Source organism: Pongo pygmaeus, chromosome 14 (genome assembly GCF_028885625.2).
Source record: "Pongo pygmaeus isolate AG05252 chromosome 14, NHGRI_mPonPyg2-v2.0_pri, whole genome shotgun sequence".
In the NCBI taxonomy this organism is placed as follows: domain Eukaryota; kingdom Metazoa; phylum Chordata; class Mammalia; order Primates; family Hominidae; genus Pongo; species Pongo pygmaeus.
Genome location: NC_072387.2, coordinates 32094391 through 32115176, shown reverse-complemented (window position 1 = coordinate 32115176; position 20786 = coordinate 32094391). Strand labels below are relative to the sequence as shown.

The following is a 20786-nucleotide window of genomic DNA, read 5'->3' as shown; positions in this document are numbered from 1 at the left end:
AAAGTGAATACAAAAAGGAATGAATGTGTAAGAATGTCTTTGTATGCCCTGGAGGCTAGCTCATAAGGAGCAGACTTCTGCCTTTCTTCACTCTACTGTTGAGGCAGATGCCCTTCTTTTTTGTAGTGTGTGTGGCTGACCTGTTCACCCAGTGAGTTTTACCCAGTGGGGGTTACCAGCATCATCAATAGCAGACCCCTTTTTTCCCTGCTCCTGGGTAGCAACTGTGAAGGAAAAGGCAGGAGCTGAACCCAGGGTAGCTGTATCCAAACCAACCGGAGGGCTGCTGGGGAGGAGCAAAAGAAAGTGAAGTCCCTCCTCATGAGGGACTGGGCCTGGGTCCCAACACACCAGGACTGTGAACAGAGCATGTTAATCCTTAGTGGCTGTTTTTGAGCCCTTGGTGATTAATTTCCATTGAAGATTAAGATCCAACAGGGGGAAAAAAGTCAATGGCTAATCTACTATGCTCCTGGGGTAACATACTTCATATGCTTCTAATGATTACTTCCTACCTGAGCATTCTAGAAGCTAAGTGGACCTGAATCACAGAGAGCATTCCCAGTTGGGCTCATATAAGTGAGGACCAAGCTGTGAGGGCAGACACAGGAGCCTCCTATTCAGCAGGCAAACAACATGCATGAAGTCCCCAAGGCCTGAGCTTGTGCCTCTCAGAGGTTTTTCTTGGCAATAATCTGCACACTTCAGTCTGCAGAAGACAGAGATTCTCTAATCCATCCTTTCCAGAGCTAAAATCCCCTACACAAGTCCCCCAGTGATGACCGGATTAACCTGGACATATGTAGCCATCCAATGGGTTCATTTTGCCCAGTGCCCAGGTACAGCTGACTTGTTAAGACACGGGAATGCAATAGAGAAAATTTAATTCATGCAGAGCTGGCTGAATGGGAGACCAGTTTTATTATTAGTCAAATTAGTCTCCCTGGAAACTCAGTGACTAGGGTTTTTAAAGGATAGTTTGGTCAGTAGGGGGCCAGGAAGAAGGAAGTGCTCATCAATTGGGTCACACATGAAGACGTAGGGAGCTGAAGCTGTCCTCCTGCACTGAATAGGTTCCTGGGTGGGGGTCTCAGGACCAGTTGGTAGGTCTGGGTGAAGTCAGTCTTCAGCAATGCAAAAACCTGAAAAGATATATTAAAAGACCAGTCTTAGGTTCTACAATAGTGATGTTATCTGCAGGAGTAATTAGAAGCTGCAAATCTTGTGATCTTTGGAATAATGGCTGGTAACTGTTTATGTCTACACCTTAGCAGAATTCAGACTTCCCTCATGCTCACAACCTGACAGGCTCTCATTAGATTTACAAAGGCAGTCAATTTGGGGGAAAAGTTTAGTTTATTTAAACTATAAACTAAATGTCTCCCAAAGTTATCTCGACACAAGCCCAGGATTGAGTAAAGGCAGTTGGAGGTTAAAGGCAACATGATAATTGGGTAGATTAAATCTCATTAACTGTCATAATTCTCTCACTGTTAAAATTTTTGCAATGGCTGTTTCACCTACTTCTCCAACTAAAAAACGTTTTGTACAAGTTCAGAAAAAAACTTTTCAGAGACAAGTTAGTGCTTCCAGGAAAATATGCATATATAGCCCTAAATGCTAAAAGCAAGATATGGCACAAAATAATGTATGATGTGCTGTTTTATTTCACTGAATTCAACGTGTATTAACTAAGAGAAGTTCCCAAGACGCATCTCGTCAAATCTCAGAAAACACAATTCTGAGCATAGTAGGCCCACACAGAAAATGAGAGTATCTACCCTGAAAGTTAAATGCAAGCTTTGTGCCAAAAACCTATATTATGTGCTATTTTCTTTCAATAAAATAAACATGTTTTGACATTGATCACTTTTCAAACACACATTTTGTAAAAGCTCAGAAAAAAATATTTCAAAGCCTAGTTAGTGCTTCCAGAAATATAAGCATATACAGCCCTAAATGCTAAAAGCAAGACATGGCACACAAATAATATACGATGTGCTGTTTATTTCACTGAATTCAACATACATTAACTAAGGTCAGTTTTCAGGGACACATCTTGACAAATCTCAAGAAACACAAATTCTGAGCAAAGTAGGACCACACAGAAAATGGGAATATCTAGCCCTGAAATGTAAATGCAAGCTTCGTGCCAAAAATTTAGACAATGTGCTGTTTTATTTCACTGAATTCAACATGTTTTGACATTGACCACTTTTCAAAAACACGTTTGTACAAGCTCAGAAAGAAACATCTTGGAACCCAGTTAGTGCTTCCAGGAAAATAGGCATATACAGCCCTAAATGCTGAAAGTAAGACATGGCACAAAAACAATGTATGATCTGTTGTTGTTTTTTCACTGAATTCATCATGTATTAACTAATAGCAGTTTTCAAAGACACATCTCGTCAAAACTCAAAAAACACAATTCAGAGCATAATAGCCTCACACAAAAAATGCGAGTATCTAGCTCTAAAATATAAATGCAAGCTTTGTTCCAAAAACCTAGATTATTTGCTGTTCTCTTTCATTGAATTCAACATGCGTTGACATTGATCACTTTTCAAAAACCCATTCATACAAGGTCAGAACAAAGCATTTCAGAGCCCAGTTAGCGTCTCCAGGAAGATACGCGTATACAGCGCTAAATGCTAAAAGCAAGATAGCAACAGAAATAATGTATGATGTGCAGTTTTCTTTTACCGAACTCAACATGTATTAACTAGGAGCAGTTTTTAAAGACATATCTTGTCAAATCTCATAAAACACAATTTTGAACTTAGTAGGCCCACAGAAAAAATGCGAATATCTAGCTCTGAAAGGTAAACACAAGCTTTGTTCCAAAAACCTAGATGATGTGCTGTTTTTGTTCATTTAATTTGACATGTTTTGACATTGATCACTTTTCAAAAACACACTTTGTGCAAGCTCAGAAAAAGATATTTCTGTGCCAGTTAGTGCTTCCTGGAAGATAGGCATAAAAGCCCTAAATGCTAAAAGAAAGATATGGCACACAAATAATGTATGATGTGCTGGTTTCTTTCACTGAATTCAACATGTATTAACTAAGAACAGTTTCCAAAGACACATACTGTCAAGTCTCAGAAAACACAATTCTGAGCACAGTAGGCTTACACAGAAAATGTGAATATCTAGCTGTCAAAGATAAACACAAGCTTTGTGCCATAAACCTAACTTATGTGCTGTTTTCTTTAACTGAATTCAACATGTTTTGACATTGATCACTTTTTAAACACACATTTTGTACAATCTCAGAAAATAACATTTTGAAGCCTAATTAGCACATCCAGTAAGAAATACACATGCATCTCTAAATGCTAAGAGCAAAATATGACATGCAAATAATGTATGATATACTGCTTCATTTCACTGAATTCAACATGTATTAACTAACAGCAGTTTTTAAAGACACATCTTGTCAAATTTCAGAAAACATAATTCTGAGCATAGTAAGCCCACAGAGAAAATGTGAATATCTAGCCCTAAAAGCCAATAGCAAACTTCTGCCTAAATTAATTATGTTGTGCTGTTTTCTTTCACTAAATTAAATAAATTCTTATTTGGAACAATTGTCAAACCTATGTTATATAGAAGCTAAAAAACACACACTTTAGCCCATGTAGCCCTTATAGAAAGATATGAATAACCAGCTCTAGTATTAAAAAAAAGCAAGCTTTGTGCCAAAATATTACATGATATGCAGGGTTTTTTTACTGAATTCCACGTTTTGCTTTTGAACATTTTTCTAAACTACATTTTGTACGAGCTCAGAGCAAACATTTCTGAGCCAAGTTAGCCTTTAAAGGCACATAGACATAACCAGCTCTAAATGCTAAAAGATGTGGCACACATATACGGTATAATGTGCTGCTTTCTTTCACTGAATTCAACAGGCTTTTATTTGAAGAGCTTTCAAAAACACGTTTTTTCCAAGCTCAGAAGAAACATTTCTGAGCCCAGTTAGTCTTTTTATGCAGTTATGCAAATCCAGCCCTAAATGCTAAAGCAAGATATGGCACACAAATACTGTATGATGTGCTATCTTTTTTGATGAATTCAACATGTTTAGACATTGGTCACTTTTCAAATTGTGTTGAATCTCTGACTACACAATTCTGTGCATACTAGGCCCTCAAAGAAAATGCGAATATCCAGCTGTAAAAGCTAAAAGAAAATTTGTGTCAAAATAATTTATGATGTGCTGTATTCTTTGACAAAAGATAATATGTTTACACTTAACAGTTTTCTTTTTCTTTTTTTTTTTTTTTTGAGACAGAGTCTCGCTCTATCCCCCAGGCTGGAGTGCAGCGGCGCGATCTTGGCTCGCTGCAAGCTCCGCCTCCCAGGTTCACGCCCTTCTCCTGCCTCAACCTCCCCAGTAGCTGGGACTACAGGCACCCGCCAACACACCCGGCTAATTTTTTGTATTTTTAGTAGAGACGGGGTTTCACCGTGTTAGCCAGGATGGTCTCGATCTCCTGACCTCATGATCCGCCCGTCTGGGCCTCCCAAAGTGCTGGGACTACAGGCGTGAGCCACCTTGCCCGGCACTTAATACAGTTTTCAAACGTAAGTTTTGTTAACACACAGAACACAAATTTGCGAACCCAGTGGACTCTAATAAAAGACTATAAATATGCACACGTAAAAGCTGAGAACAAGTTTTGTGCCAAAAATCCTTATGATGTGTTGTTTTGTTTCACTGAATTAAACACATTCTTACTTAGAACAGTTAGTAAAACCACGTTTTTAGACCTAAGCCAAGAGACACGCTTGAACCCACTCAACTTTCAAATAAAAACGTGAATATTCAGACATAGTAAATATAAGAAAGGTTTGTGCCAAAATCGTCTATGATATGGAGTTGTCTTTCACTGTCTTTTTGAGACAGAGTCTTGCTCTGTCGCCCAGGCTGGAGTTCAGTGGTGCAATCTCCGCCCACTGTAGCTGGGACTACAGGCGCCCACCACCACGCCTGGCTAATTTTTTGTATTTTTAGTAGAGACAGGGTTTCACCGTGTTAGCCAGGATGGTCTCAATCTCCTGGCCTCGTGATCCGCCTGCCTCGGCCTCCCAAAGTGCTGGGATTACGGGGGTGAGCCACCGCGCCCAACCAGCACATCATCAAGTTTTTTGGCACAAAGGTTGCTTTTAGCTATTAGGGCTGGGTATTCATATTCTGCTATGAGTGCCCACTGGGTTCGTAAATGACTGTTCTGAAGGCCTACAAAACCTGTGTTTGAAAATGATTCTATATGAAAACATGATGAATTTCCTCAAAGAAAACAGCCCATCCTAATGAATTTAGGCACAAATCTTGCTTTTAACTTTTAGGACTGGATATTCACATTTTCTGTGAGGGCCTGTTGTACTCAGAATTGTGTTGACTGAGATTCGACAAGACAAGTCTTTGAAAACTGCTCTACATCAAAACAGGTTGAATTCAGTGAAAGAAAACAGCACATCATAAAGGATTTTTGGCACAAAGCTTGCTTTTAGCTTTAGGGCTGGATATCTATATTTTCCTGAGTGCCCACTGGGCTCAGATATGTCTTTTCTGAGCTTCTACATAATGTGTATTTGAAAACTGTTCTAGGTAAAAACATGTTGAATTCAGTGAAAAAAAAAAAACCCAAAACATCATCAAGTTCTTTGGAAAAAATCTTGTTTTCCATTTTTAAGGCCGAATATTCTTATCTTCATAAGGGATCTCACTGGGCTCAAGAGTGTCATTTTTTAGTTTCTATGAAACGAGTGTTTGAAAACATTTTTAATTAAAAATGTGTGGAATTCTATTAGAGAAAACAACACATCATAAAGTATTTTAGCCCAAAATTTGCTTTTAGCAGTTGGGATTGGAAATTCATATCTTCCTATGAATGCCTACAGGGCTCAGAAATGTTTGATCTCAGTTTGTACAAAACAAATTTTAAAAAACTGTTCTCAGGCAAAACATGTTGAATTCAGTGAAACAAAACAGCACATTATATATGTTTTTTTTTGTTTTTGTTTTTGTTTTTGGCACACAAAGCTTGCTTTCAGTTTTTAGACCTGGATATATCACATCTAGGAAGATATGCATATACAACCCTAAATGCTAAAAGCAAGATATAGCACACAAATAATATTTGATATGCTGTCTTTCTTACACCAAATTCAACATATAGTAACTAAGGGCTGTTTTCAAGGACACATATTGTCAAATATTTTTAAAAACACAATTTTAAGCACAAAAGGCCCTCAGAAAAAATGAGAATATCTATCCCTGAAAGGTAAATGCAAGCTTTTTGCCAAAAACCAAAATGTTGTCTTGTTTACTTTCACTGAATTTATCATGTTTTGATGCTGATCGCTTTCCAAAATTTGTTTGTACAAACTCAAAAAATAACATTTTGAAGCCCAAGTAGTGCTTCTAGAAAGATATGCATATATAGCCCTAAATGCTAAAAGCAATATATGGCAAACAAATATTGTATGATGTGCTGTTTTCTTTCACTAAATTTAACATGTATTAACTAAGAGCAGTATTCAAAGACACATCTTGTGAGATCTCAGAAAACACAATTTTTAACTTAGGTGGCACAAACAGAAAATGCAAACATCTAGCCCAGAAAGGTGGACACAAGCTTTGTGCCAAAAATCTAGATGATGTGCTGTTTTTCTCACTTAATTTAATATGTTTTGACATTAATCACTTTTCAAAAACTCGTTTTGTACAGGCTCATAAAATAAAGTTTGGAAGCCAAGTTAGTGCTTCCAGAAAGATATGCATATACATCCGTACATGCTAAAAGCAAGATATGACACACAAATAATGTATGATGTGCTGTTTTGCTTCACTAATTCAACATGTATTAACTAAAAGCACTTTTCAAAGACACATCTTGTAAAATCTCAAAAAACACAATTCTGTGCATAGTAAACCCACAAGGAGAATGCAAATATCTAGCCCTGAGAGTGATCGCTAATTTGTGCCAAAAACCTAGATGATGTGCTGTTTTGTTTCACTGAATTCAATGTTTATTAACTAAGAGCAGTTTTCAGAAACACGTTTTCAAGTCAGAAAACAATTCTGAGCACAGTAGTCTTACACAAAAAATGCGAATATCTAGCCGTCAAAGGTAAACACAAGCTTTCTGCCAAAAACCTATATTATGTGCTGTTTCTTTCATGGAGTTCCACATGTCTTGACATTGAACACTTTTTAAACACACGTTTTCTACAAGCTCTGAAAACAACATTTCCAAGCACAGTTAGCACTTCCAGGAATGTATGCATACACAGTCCTAAATGCTAACAGCAAGATATGGTGCACAAAATATGTATGATCTGCTATTTTGTTCACTGAATTCAACATGTATTAACTAAGAACATTTTTCAAAGATCATCTTGTCAAATCTCAGAAAACCTAATTCTGAGCATAGTAGGCCCACACAGAAAATGCGAATATCTAGCTCTAAAAGGTAAACACCAGCTTTGTGCCATAAACCTAAATGATGTGCTGCTTTCTGTCAATAAATTTAAGATGCTTTTACATTGATCACTTTTCAAAAACACATTTTGTACAAGCTCAAATACCATTTCAGAGCCCAGTTAGCACTTCTGGGAAGATATGCATGTACAGCTATGAATGCTAAAAGCAAGACATGGCACCCAAAATATAAGTCATGTGCAGTTTTCTTTTGCTGAATTCAACATGTGTTAACTGAGAGCAGTTTTCAAAAACCCATCTCAGAAAACACAATTGTCGAAAACACATCTAGAAAACAGATCTCAGAAAACACAACTTCAAGCTTAGTAGGCCAACAAAGAAAATGCAAATATCTAATCATAAAGGGTAAACGTAAGCGGTGTGCCAAAAACCTAGATGATGTTCTGGTTTCCTTCACTTGATTCTACATGGTATAGCAGTTCTCAAAGACGCAGCTTGTCAAATCTCAGAAAAAACAATTCTGAGCATAGTAGGCCCTAAAAGGTAAATGCAAGCTATGTACCAAAAACCTACCTGATATGCTGTTTTTTTCCACTGAATTCAACATGTTTTGACATTGATTCATTTTTAAAAGCACGTTTGTACACACTCAGAAAAAAACTATTAAAAGCCTAGTTAGAACTTTCAGGAAGATATGAAAATACAGCCCTAAATGCTAAAAGCAAGATATGGCACACAAATAATGTCTAATACACTGTTTTTTTTTTTTCACTAAATTCAACATGTATTAACTAATAGCAGTTTTCAAATACACAACTTGTCAAATCTCAAACAACACAATTCTGAGCATAGTAGGCCCACACAGAAAATGCAAATATCTAGCTCCGAAAAGTAAATGAAGGCTGTGTGCCAAAAATCTAGATGATGTGCTGCTTTCTTTCACTGAACAGAACACGTTTAGACATTGATCCTTTTTTTAAACAATGTTTCAGACAACTTTAAAAAAAGCATTTCTGAGCCCACTTTGTACTTTCAGGAAGATATGCATATACATCCCTAAATGCTAAAAGCAAGATATAGCACACAAATAATATATGATGTGCTGTTTTCTTTCACTGAATTTAGTATGTATTAACTAAGAGCAGTTTAAAAAAACACGTCCTGTCAAATATCAAAAAATTCAATTCTGAGCATATTAGGCCCACACAGAAAATGCAAATATCTTGCCCTAAAAAGTAAATGCTAGCTTTTTGGTAAAAAATTAGATGATGTGCTATTTTCTGTAACTGAACTCATTCCATATGCTTCAAAGAAAATGCTAAACTGACACAGCTATAGATCAAACACTTGATGCACCACTTCCTTTTGACCCCCATGTCCTCACCGCCTGCTTCTTTGTTTGATGACCAATAAATAGTGTGGGCTCCGAGAGCTCGGGGCCTTCACAGCCTCCATACTAGTGTCAGCCCCCTGGACCCACTTTATGCACCCTTAACTTATCTTGTCTTATTCATTTGACTCCGCCGGACTTCGTAGCCCCCACAGTCTGGGATTGGGCCTGATCACCCCAACAAATAATGAGTTGATGGGCGCAGCAAACAAACATGGCACATGTATACCTATGTATCAAACCTGCACGTTGTGCACATGTACCCTAGAACTTAAAGTGTAATAGAAAAGTAAGAAAAAAAAAAATGTGTCTTTAAAAAGTGACCAATGTAGAAACATGTTGAGCTCAGTTACAGAAAATAGCATGATAAAACGTGTTTTTGAAAAGTGATCAATGACAAATTATGGCTGGGTGCAGTAGCTCAGATCTGTAATCCCAGCACTTTGGGAGGCCAAGGTGGCAGATCACTTGAGGCCAGGAGTTTGAGACCAGCCTGGCCAACATGATAAAACCCCATCTCTACTAAAAATACAAAAAATTATCTGGGCATAATGGCGCACACCTGTAATCCAAGCTACTTAGGAGGCTGAGACACAAGAAATCACCTGAACCCTGGAGGCAGAGGTTGCAGTGATCTGAAATCATGCCTCTATGCTCCAGGCTGGGCCAAAGAGCAAGACTGTCTCCAAAAAAAAAAAAAGCCACAGGGGACAAACACACACACACACACACACACACACACACACACACACATATACAGAGAGAGAGAGCATGAGAGGGAGAGCTGGCAGGGCAGCACGTGCCTATAGTCCAGCTACTTGGGAGGCTGAGGGGGGAGGACTGCTTATGCCCAGAAGTTTGAGTCCAGCCTGAGCAACACAGCAAGACTCCATCTCTGAAAAAAGAATTTTAAACAAAAAACATAGAGAGGGCTTCTCTTATCTTAGGACAACTTAGTAACACTATGAGTTAAGTACAGAAGAGAGGAACACAATTAACTCACTTGTAAGATGGTTATGGTTTTCTTCTTTTGAATCCTTTTTTTCCACAGGTGCTTCTTGATACTGTGCAACAGAAAATAAATTAGGAGAAGCACTTTTTGAAGTTAAGACAAAATCTCCATGAACAGTTCTGCAGTAGTTGCTTTGCTTATGGGATAAAATGTAGGAAGCGTATGTTTCTTCCTGAGTTAGGTCCAGGTAGACGTATGACGGGAAGCAGCGTGTGGCTCTCTATCCAGTGGTGGCATTTCCTGGAGACCTGTGCTTCTGGCTCTGATCATCAGGCAGTAAACTCAAACCTTACAGTTAAGAAAAGCAACAAAGCTGATGACTTCCTTCAACATTTTCTCTTTCATCCCCAGTAGTGACTCCACCCCACAAAGGCTTCTCCACAGTGACAAAAGGATTTTTTCCCTTTATTAGGAAGTGATGTTTAACAAAATCATGAAATATTTATTTATTTCTTTATTTATTCTTTTTTTTTTTTTGAGATAGAGTCTTGCTGTCGCCGAGGCTGGAGTGCAGTGGTGCAATCTCAGCTCACTGCAACCTCCACCTCTCGGGTTCAAGCTATTCTCATGCCTCAGCCTCCTGAGTAGCTGGGATTAAAGGCATGCACCACCATGCCCAGGGAATTTTTTGTATTTTTAGTAGAGATGCAGTTTCACCATGTTGCCCAGGGTGGTCTTGAACTCCTGAGCCCAGGCAATCTGCCCGCCTTGGCCTCCCAAAGTGTTAGGATTACAGGCATGAGCCACCATGCCCGGCCAAAATCATGAAATTTTTTAAATTCCAAAATGACCTTCACATAGATTTAAGTAACAGTATATTTAGATGCTGCTTCTGTGCAGACAGTGTGGGCACTGCAGAGCTGCAGCTGCCTAACTCCTATTCCACATGTAAGAACATGCAGGAGTCAACTCTGCAGCCCTGCAATCAGCACATCAGACCTGGAGCACCCACACAGACAGTGATGCGAGTGATCTGAGCTGTTCCCTAGTTATCAAAACCCGCCCTTTAGATTATCCTTAAAATTTTGGTATCATTGGTTGACAGAATAAAGGCTGACTTCTCCCTTCTGGCATGATCTCAGCTCACTGCAACCACCACCTCCCCAGTTCAAGTGATTCTCCTGCCTCAGCCACCTGAGTAGCTGGGACTACAGATGTGCGCCACCATGCCCAGTTAATTTTTGTATTTTTAGTAGAGATGGGGTTTTACCATGTTGGCTAGGCTGGTGTCGAACTCCTGACCTCCAGTGATCCACCACCTCAGCCTCCCAAAGTGCTGGGATTACAAGCATGAGCCACCACACCCAGCCAAGAGTTAACAACTTTTCATTGTTGGTCTGATGGTAGGAAGTGTCCACTCTATCCAGAGAGCACATGTCAGGTGCAGTGGCTCACACCTGTAATCCCAGCACTTTGAAACACTGAAGTGGATCATTCGAGCCCAGAAGTTTGAATGTTAGCCAGGCATGGTGGCATGCACCTGTAGCCCTAGCTACTTGGGAGGCTGAAGCAGGAGGATCACTTGAGCCCAGGAGTTTAAGGTTATGATCACACCACTAGACTGCAGCCTGGGCGACAGAGTGAAACCCCCCACTCTTAAAAAGAAAAAAGAGAGAACATAAGTGCTAGCCTGGCCAAGGGATGATCCCCAAGCCCATGTCTTCCAGGCCAGAAAGGGGAATTCTAACAGGTTGGGAAGATGCACTCAGAGATGCATGTGTCTGGCCTCTAGGCAAACCCAAGAAAACCCACATCCTGCTTCACCTGCAGGAGGAGTGAAGGAGTTCTTCACCAAGGCCTGAAACCTCAGATTTCCAGAATTACTTCAGTAAAGAAGTTTCTAACAACAACCTTGGGTGCTGAGAGACATTTTTTAAATCTTGGCAGTTTGATATAGGTAAATCTATTGCTGGTGCATTGGACTTACAACAAAACATCCTGGAAACCTAATGAGTCTATACAACAAAGGGATTATCACATCCACTACATTCTAGAATGCCTGACCAATGATGAATGATGTTGAATAGATAGTAAAGGATTTCTAGCTTGAATCTTTGTTGTAATAAGAGCAGAACAATACCGTAATGGTTGTCACACCTGTATTTTTGCTTTCTTTAAAAATAGCAATAATATATAGTAGTTGGATGGTTCTTCAAGCATTCTATAGGTTTTTATTACACATTTTTTTTAGATGGGATGACTGTCACCCAGGCTGGAGGGCAGTGGCACAATCACAACTCACTGTAGCCTCAACCTCCAGGTCTCAAGTGTTCCTCCTGCCTCAGCCTCCTAGGTAGCTGAGATGACAGGCACGTGCCACCACACCTGGCTAATTTTTATATTTTTTGTAGAGATGGGTTTTCACCATGTTGCCCAGGCTGGTCTTGAACTCCTGGGCTCAAGCAATCCCAAAATGCCAGGCCTCCCAAAGTGCCAGGATTACAGGCATGAGTCACCGTGCCCGGCCTATCATTTCTTGGAGGAGAGTTTTGACAGACATAGAATTTTCTTTGAGCACTTTATACCATCCCACTGCCTTCTGGCTCCCATGGTAATAGATTGGCTGTTAATCTTATGCAAGTTCCTTTGTATGTAGTGATCATTTCTGTCTAGCTGCTTTTAAGCTTCTCTCTGTTTTTTGCTTTCAACAGTTTGATTATTAATATAACTCTATTGTGGACTTTTTATCATACTTGAAGTTCATGGAGCTTCTTTGAAGTGTTACATTATGTATTTTAACAAATTGGGGACTTGCCACTGTTTCTTCAGATACTCTTCCTGCCACCTTCACCCTCATTTTTCTTTCTGGGACTCCCATTATGCATATGCTGATACACTTGATGGTGTCCACAAATCTTTTGGACTTTGATCTTCATTCTTCTACTTTCTGCTCCTCAGACTTAATAATTTCAATAGTTTTATCTTCGAGTTTGCTCATTTCTTCTCTTACCTGCTCAAATCTACTCTTGAGCATCACTTGTGAATTTTTCATTTAAGTTATTGTATTTTTTTCTTTTTCTTTTCTTCTTTTTTTTTTGAGACAAGACATTGCTCTGTCACCCAGGCTGGAGTGCAGGAGTGTGATCTTAGCTCACTGCAGCCATGAACTCCTTGGCTCAAGTGATCCTCCTGCCTTAGCCTCCTGAGTAGCTAGGGCCACAGGCATGCACCACCATGCCCGGTTAATTTTGTAATTTTTTTGTAGAGAGGGGATCTCCCTATGTTGCCAAGGCAAACTCTTGGCCTCAAGCGATCCTCCCACATTGGCCTCCCAAGACACTAGGATTACAGGCATGAACCACCATGCCTGGTCCTATTGTACGTTTTAATACACAATTTCTTTTTGGTTCTTTTCAGTTCCAAAATTTGTTTGGTTCCTTTTATAATTTCTATCTCTTTATTAATATTCCTTGTTTTTTAAATAATTTCAACTTTTATTTTAGATTCAGAGGGTACATGTGCAGGTTTGTTACCTACATATAATTCGTGGTGCTGAGGTTTGGGGTATGATTGAGCCCCTCACCCAGGTACTGAGCATAGTAGCCAATAGTTTTTCAACCCTTGCCCCTCCCCCTCCCTCCCAGTCTAGTAGTCCCCAGTGTCTATTGTTGCCATCTTTATATCCATGAGTACCCAGTGTTTAGCTCCCACTTACAAATTAGAACATGTGGTATTTGGTTTTCTGTTCCTTCATTAATTCACTTAGGACAATGGCCTCCAGTTGCATTCACGTTGCTGTGAAAGACATGATTCCATTCATTCTTTTTATGGCTTCATAGTATTCCATGGTGCATATGTGCCACATTTTCTTTATCCAGTCCATTGTCGATGAGCACCTAAGTTCATTCCATGTCTTTCCTATTGTGAAGCGTGCTGTGACGAACATACTAGTGCATGTGTCTTTTTGGTAGAATGAGTTCTCTTGTTTTGGATGTGTATCCAGTAATGGGATAGCTGGGTTGAATAGCAGTTCTGTTTTCAGCACTTTGAGAAATCTTCAAACTGCTTTCCACAGTGGTTCAACTAATTTACATTCCCACTGACAGTGTAAAAGCATTTCCTTTTCAATAAAGCCTTGCCAGCATCTGTTGTTCCTTGACTTTTTAATAATAACCATTCTGACTGGTGTAAGATGGTATCTCATTGCAGTTTTGATTTGCACTTTTCTGATGATAAGTTATGTTGGGCTTTTTTTCATGCTTGTTGACCATTTGCACATCTTCTATTGCATATTCTCTATTTATTGAGACTTTGTTCTCTTGGTTCTTTCTTTCAGTTATTTTTCTATGTTTCCTTTCACTTTTTGTCCATGTTTAAGACAGTTTATTTGAAGTATTTGTCTAATAATTCCTATGTCTGTGCTTCCTCAGCTCAGGGACAATTTCTGTTCATTTCTTTTTTCCTTTGAATTGGCCATTTTTTCGCCTTTTTTTTTTTTGCATGCCTCATAATTTTTTGTTGAAGATTGGACATTTTGAGCATTACGATGTGGTAACTCTAGGAATCAGTCTCTCTCCTCCCCCAGAATCTCTTGTTTCTTAGACAACCCTATAGAGTAGGTTGTAATGATGAAACTTGGTAAATTACCTTGTCCCCAATCCCCTTGGTAATAAATTGTGGAGTCAGGATTCAACCCCATACCCTTTCCACTGTATTCTCTACTCTATCCTTTCTATTCTCATTTTATTCAGTATCCTAAAAATCTGAATCTTCCCCATTGCTTTATTCCCATTTCAGTGAATCTCAGATCTGTATCTCCAGCCCCCTGCCTCTCTTGAATGGCAGATAAATGTATTTCCAACTAGTTACAAGCACTGTCATGAATTTCAAACGCAGGAAGGCTTAAAGTAAATTTATTATCTCACTCTCCTGTTTCCCGAACTTTCCCGAAATTTTCTTCTTTCCCGCCCTTGTGAATCCCTTCCATTTCTCAGTTAAAGGACAGCACCATCCACCCACCTCTCTCAAAGCCTAGCTTTGTATTAATCCTCATTGACCAAATCCCTCCTGAAATATGAAACTGAAACAAAGCCCTGAACCCTCCGGCTGATCTTGGAAGAGAAACCCCGCCAGAGGCCGGGTACCGCTCCCCACCTGGCGGACCCGATTCCGGGCGCATTCCGGCTACCGTCCCTGCTTGGGCCGCTGCGCTCGTGCGGGGCGGGGTTCCGGCGCAGTGGCGCCCGCCCAGCCCCGGGGGCAGGGAGAGCCTAGATTACGGAAGTACCGCGAGCAAGGAGCGCGGAATCCGGGAGCGCCGGGAGCTAGCTGGATCCTCTAGGCAGGTGCGTGGGCGCCGCGGGGTGGGGGCTGCCTAAAGGTCCCTGTAGTCCTAGCCAGGAAGTACCCCGCGTACTACTTCTCCGCCAGAGGCTGCGCCCTTGCCCTGCGCGGCATTGGCGCTGTGGGCCTGACGGCGCTGTGAGGCGCGGGGGTGGACTAGTTAGTGCAGCCAGCGCCCTCGGGGAGGGATGTTGCGGTCGTTCTGCTCTGCCCGGCGGCGCAGCCCTGGTGACTAGAAACGGGGTGCGGTGGGGGGCGCCCACCGGAGCCGACACTCACACCAAGTCTCCGCACCCCGTGCGGTGCGGTTCACAGTAGTATGCGTTGTTTCTTGTTTCCAGTATGCCAAACGGCCTTCTTTCCTAAAGTTAGGTTTCGAATTGTGCAAAAGTAAGGTGGTTTGGTGAGTAATCAGGAAGTACTATCTGACCTCGTGAGTCATTGGGAACACCGTGATAGAAACAGTGTGTTTGTTGAGGTCCAAAGTTGAAAACCTCTAACTCAGTTAAGTAATTCCTGCTGGGAGGGCCGAATGGTTCACCCAGGGATCGAGTTGGTAGATCACAGGTTCTAGAAAACCAAGGCGCTGCTAAATATTCAAGCCCAAGCACTTTGGATTCTGGACTGCTGAATGACAACAGTTATATGACAATATCCAAGCATAGTGCTATGATAAAGGGGAAGTTCGCTCTGAGTATGTGCGTGTTGCAGATTCATTACATTGACTTTATCACTTATTAAGTAAACATTAGGTCTTGTTTTTGTGCGTAGAGCTACTGTATATCATGTAGGAGTGAAATAAAAGTAGTATCTTTGTTGTTTAAGGGTTTAATAAACCCATTAGGGAGGTGCATTACTGATGCTATTTGAGTCCAAAATGCAAATAGTGTCAGAAGGCTTTTCTGTAATCCTGGGCTTTAATGGATACGTGAGAGTTTTTAGTAAGCAAGCTTTTATTGAATGCCCACTGTATATCAAAAGTGATCTTAGCGTGTGGTGACTCACACACTTCGGAAGGCGGAGGCTGTAGAATCAAGACTGCCCAGAAAGGGACTCCTCAGGGTTTTCCGAGAGGAGGAAATGCCAGTGGTAAAGACGAAGACCTGTGAAGCAGGAAGCCACTTGATTCCACCTACACCAATGGTTTATGGAGCAGCCAGGAGTTTGTGAGGAGGCGCGCTGAGGGTGTCTTAGGAATCGGGGCTGTTCCCTGCTGTCTTTGGATGGAAGACACTCTGTGAATGTTATTTGGGGAAGAAGCTGGGAAGGGGGACAGGCTGGAGTGACTGTGCAGATTTGCCTTAGAGAATAACCAGCCCCTAGCCCGGTGTCTGCCACATCTCATATGTACGTAATCAGCGCTGATGAAAACATGAACTAACTGTGTTTAGAGAACACTTTGAAACAAGGAAGAACTGGTGGCGCGTGTCGGTTAGGCGCTGTTAACCCAGAAGAGGGCTGGCATTTTACAGAGACTAGAGATGAATCTGTGGAAAGAGAGAAGTCAAGGCCTCACTTGAGATTTCACGAAACCCAAAGTGCGCCTTTCCATACCTCCCACGCAGCCGCAGGTGCTAAGAACAGACCACAGATTTATGTTTAAAATGTTTTTACTCTGGGCCGGGCGTGGCAGCTCACACCTGTAACCCCAGCACTCTGGGAGGCTGAGGCAGGAGGATCGCTTGAGCCCAGGACTTTGTGACCAGCATTGGCAACATAGTAAGACCCTGTCTCTACCAAAATTAGGCGGGCATGGTGGTGCAGGCCTGTGGTCCCAGCTACTAAGGAGGCCGGGGTGAAAGGATTGCTGGGAGGGAGGTCCAGGTTGCAGTGAGCTGTGACAGTGACCGCACCACTGCACTCCAGCCTGGGAGACAGAGCCAGACCCTGTCTCAAATAAAATAAAATGTTTATACTTTGATTTCACAACTATGTGTAGGTACTTAACGCCACTGAACTGTACATTTAAAATGGTTAAGATGGTAAATTTTATCTTCGCATATTTTACCACAATTTTTAAAAGGCTAAAAAATGTTTATACTCCTTGATTCAGTAATTACATTTCTGGCCATCAACTCTAGGGAAACTATGACAGAGATGTGGCCAAAAAATATATGTATAAGCATTTTAATTAAAGTGTATTTCTAATAGTGAACACTTTTAAGTAACCAAGTATCTGATGACTTGGGGAAGGATTAAATAAATGCAAAGCTTATGTAACCACTAAAAACACCTTCAAAGAATATTTAGTGACATGGGGAGGATATCACTAAAAGCTAAATAAGCTGTGAAAGTGAAAGTCCTATTTAAAAAGTAAAGGGCAACTGGCTATAACATTAAATATAGAATATTAATAATTTAGAAAATACAATGATACAAGAAAGAATAATACCAAAAAAATTAAAATATCAACAGTGGGGGCCAGGTGCGGCGGCTCATGCCTGTAATCCTAGCACTTTGGGAGGCAGAGGCAGGCAGATCACTTGAGCTCAGGAATTCGAGACCAGCCTGGCCAACATGGTGAAACCCCATCTCTACTAAAAATACAAAAATTAGCTGGGCATGGTGGTGCCTGTCTGTAGTCCCAGCTACTTGGAGGCTGAGGCACGAGAATTACTTGAACCTGGGAGGCAGAAGGTTGCAGTGAGCTGAGATCGTGCCACTGCACTCCAGCCTGGGTGACAGAGCGAGACTGGCTCAAAAAACAAACAAACAAAAATCAACAGTGGGGTTATTTTTGGATGGAGGGATCAGGTGCTTTTTTAAAAACAACTTTATTGACCCATAATATGTATGTAACTATTATGTATCCAAAAAATACTATTTAAAAAATGTATTGGGGTACAATTTACATACATTAAATTCACTTATTTTAATTGTACAATTCAATAATTTTTCTCTTTTTTTTTTTTTTGAGATGGGGTCTCTGTCACCCAGGCTGGAGTGCAGTGGCATGATCACAGCTCACTGCAGCCTTGACCTCCCAGGCTCAAGTGATCCTCCCACCTAAGTCTCCTGAATAGCTGGGACCATAGGCATGTACGACCTTGCCCAGCTAAGTTTTGTATTTTTTGTAGAAATAAAGTTTTGCCATGTTGGCCAGGCTGCTCTCAAACTCCTGGGCTCAAGCGATTTGCTCCACTTGGTCTCCCAAAGTGCTAGGGTTACAGGCATGAGCCACGTTGCCTGGCCCAATTCAATAATTTTTAATAATTTACCAAGTTGTGCACCATCACTGCAGTCTAGTTTTGAGCATTTCCATCATTTTAGGTGCTTTTTATTTTTTCTTCGTAATGATTAACTTTTAACACAAAAAAATTGTTCAAACTTTGATTCAGTAGTTCTAGTTGAGTATTATTTTCTAGGATGATCGTTGGAGATGGAAACAAGGATTTGCACATAAGGATGTTCATCATAGCTTTTTATGATACCAAAAATTAGAAATGATTTAATTTTCTAACAATAACTCATTTATGGTCCATATCTGATAGTCTCTATTAAAAATGTTTTCCAATAATATTTAATGACAAAATGCTAAAGATGCTGACTGATAACAGCAGGATAGGTAGTGTGATTTCAATTTGATAAAAAATACAGTCTGTGGCTGGGCGCGGTGGCTCATGCCTGTAATCCCAGCACTTAGGGAGGCCAAGGTGTGCAGATCACTTGAGGTTGGGAGTTTGAGACCAGCCTGGCCAACATGGTGAAACCTCGTCTCTACTAAAAATACAAAAATTAGCCAAGCATGGTGGCAGGCACCCATAATCCCAGCTACTTGGGAGGCTGATGCAGGAGAATCGTTTGAACCTGGGAGGCGGAGGCTGCCATGAGCCGAGGTTTCACCACTGCACTTCCGCCTAAGTGACAAAAGTGAGACTGTCTCAAAAAACAAATAAGGTGTTACAATAGACCTAGAAAAAAGCCCAGAAGAAAAATGCAAAACAAGATGCTAACATAGCCCTAGGTTTTGAGATTTTTTTGTTTTGTTCTGTTTTTTTTTCTGTTATACAATTCTGTATTTTTCACATTTTCAACAGTGACCATGAGTCACTTTTCCAGGAAACATGTTTTAAACAGGTCAGAGGATTTAACACATCCAGGACCCATCGGAAGGTGGACTTGAGCAGCCACTCCATGTCAGCCAACCTTGGTCAGCATAAGTGGGGGTGCAATATCACATAGAGGCTGTCCTGGAAATTATTAAAGAGTCATTAAAGGCTTTTAGTGTTTTTTTTTGTGTGTTGTTTTTAATTGTCAGAGATTACGACTAGCATAGATTAACCTAAATAGTGTGGTGTAATCTCTTTTATGGTACCCCTCATTTCATCCCTCCTATCTATGCACAGATGCTAATTATTGAATGTAAGAGGCAGTCAACAAATGAAACTTTTACATGCTAATGTTATGGAAAGGCAGAATTACCTCAAGAGACTTCAGTTTAATCGGACCTCAAAAGAAAGATTAAAAAATATGAATCCCTAATGTGTCCATTCATTGTGTCCTGGATGGGGGATACAGCATGGGGTGAGGAAGGGCTGGGGATCCCAGGGATAAGGACTATAATATATAACAGCATGTGTCAAGACTTGGAGGACCAAGCTGTGGGTTTCTTCCTCCTGAAGAAAAAGCCAGTGTGGCCAGGAGGGAATGAGATAGCTGTTGGCCTTGAACCATGATAAGCAATTTGTATTTTATTTGAAATGTAATTTAAAAACAAAAATCAAGATTCCTGAAGCTGCAGTGTGGAGAAGAGATTGAACACAGGCCCAACAGGAGTGGGAGCCAGTCAGGATGTGAGGGAATGGGCCAGAGTGGCAGCAGGAGGGACAAGTTCTATACATTGGGGCTGTATCAGGGGCTGTGATGGAAGAGAGACAGCTGGCAGAAGGAGGTGGGGGTGCAGGGAGTCAAGAATAGCACCCAGTGGTTGTCTCCAGCCAAGGGGGAGAGGGAGGCCTAGGCTGGGGACGTCGAGCCTCTGTGGTGCCAAGGAAACCCAGAGGTGAGGTGTCAGGGAGGCAGTGGCATTGTATCCTCAATTGAAAGCCCAGGGAATGGGTACCACCATCCAACACACACAGGGCAAAGGTACTGAGAGGTGACAGCGTGCTGGCAGCCCTTGCAGCCCTCGCTTGCTCTCGGCGCCCACTCTGGCCGCACTTGAGGAGCCCTTCAGCCGGCCGCTGCACTGCGGGAGCCGCTTTCTAGGCTGGCGAGGCCGGAGTCGGCTCCCTCAGCTTGTGGAGAGGTGTGGAGTGAGAGGCATGCAGCCGAACCGGGGCTGCGTGCCGTGCTTGCGGGCCAGCGCGAGTTCCGGTTGGGCGTGGGCTGGGCAGTCCCCGCACTCTGAGCAGCCTGCTGACCCCGCTGGTCCGGACAGTCAGGGGCTTAGCTCCCGGGCCAGCAGCTGCAGAGGGTGTGCCGGGTCCCCCAGGAGTGCCGGCCCACCAGCGCTGCGCTAGATTTCTCGCGGAGGCTTAGCTGCCTCCCCAAGGGGCAGGGCTCGGGACCTGCGGCCGCCATGCCTGAGCCCCCCTCCCCGATGGCCCTGGGCTCCTGCACAGCACGAGCCTCCCCCACGAGCACGGCCGGCGCCGGTCCCATCGACCGCCCAAGGGCTGAGGAGTGTGGGTGCAAGGCGTGGGACT

The 20786-nt window shown here is 41.7% G+C and overlaps 3 protein-coding genes across 6 annotated transcripts in view; 1 reads left to right on the top strand and 2 right to left on the bottom strand.

Annotated features, from left to right (window-relative positions):
- The window catches only part of LOC129011217 (phosphatidylinositol 3,4,5-trisphosphate 3-phosphatase TPTE2-like), a 716449-nt gene that overhangs the window by 180570 nt on the left and 515093 nt on the right, over positions 1-20786 (bottom strand). The window lies entirely within an intron of this gene.
- Positions 868-20786, bottom strand: part of LOC134738007 (mitochondrial intermediate peptidase-like) — a 163218-nt gene continuing 143299 nt past the window's right edge. The window contains 2 exon segments of the mRNA XM_063650642.1: positions 868-1142; positions 9847-9907. Of these exon segments, the coding sequence (XP_063506712.1) occupies positions 984-1142; positions 9847-9907 (220 nt within the window). The 3' untranslated portion in view covers positions 868-983.
- The window catches only part of LOC129011210 (uncharacterized), a 49695-nt gene continuing 43922 nt past the window's right edge, over positions 15014-20786 (top strand). For all 4 annotated transcript variants that reach the window (XM_063650639.1, XM_063650638.1, XM_063650637.1 and 1 more), the window contains exon 1: positions 15014-15140. The gene's annotated coding sequence lies outside the window, so the exon portion shown is untranslated. The remainder of the gene's footprint in view (positions 15141-20786) is intronic.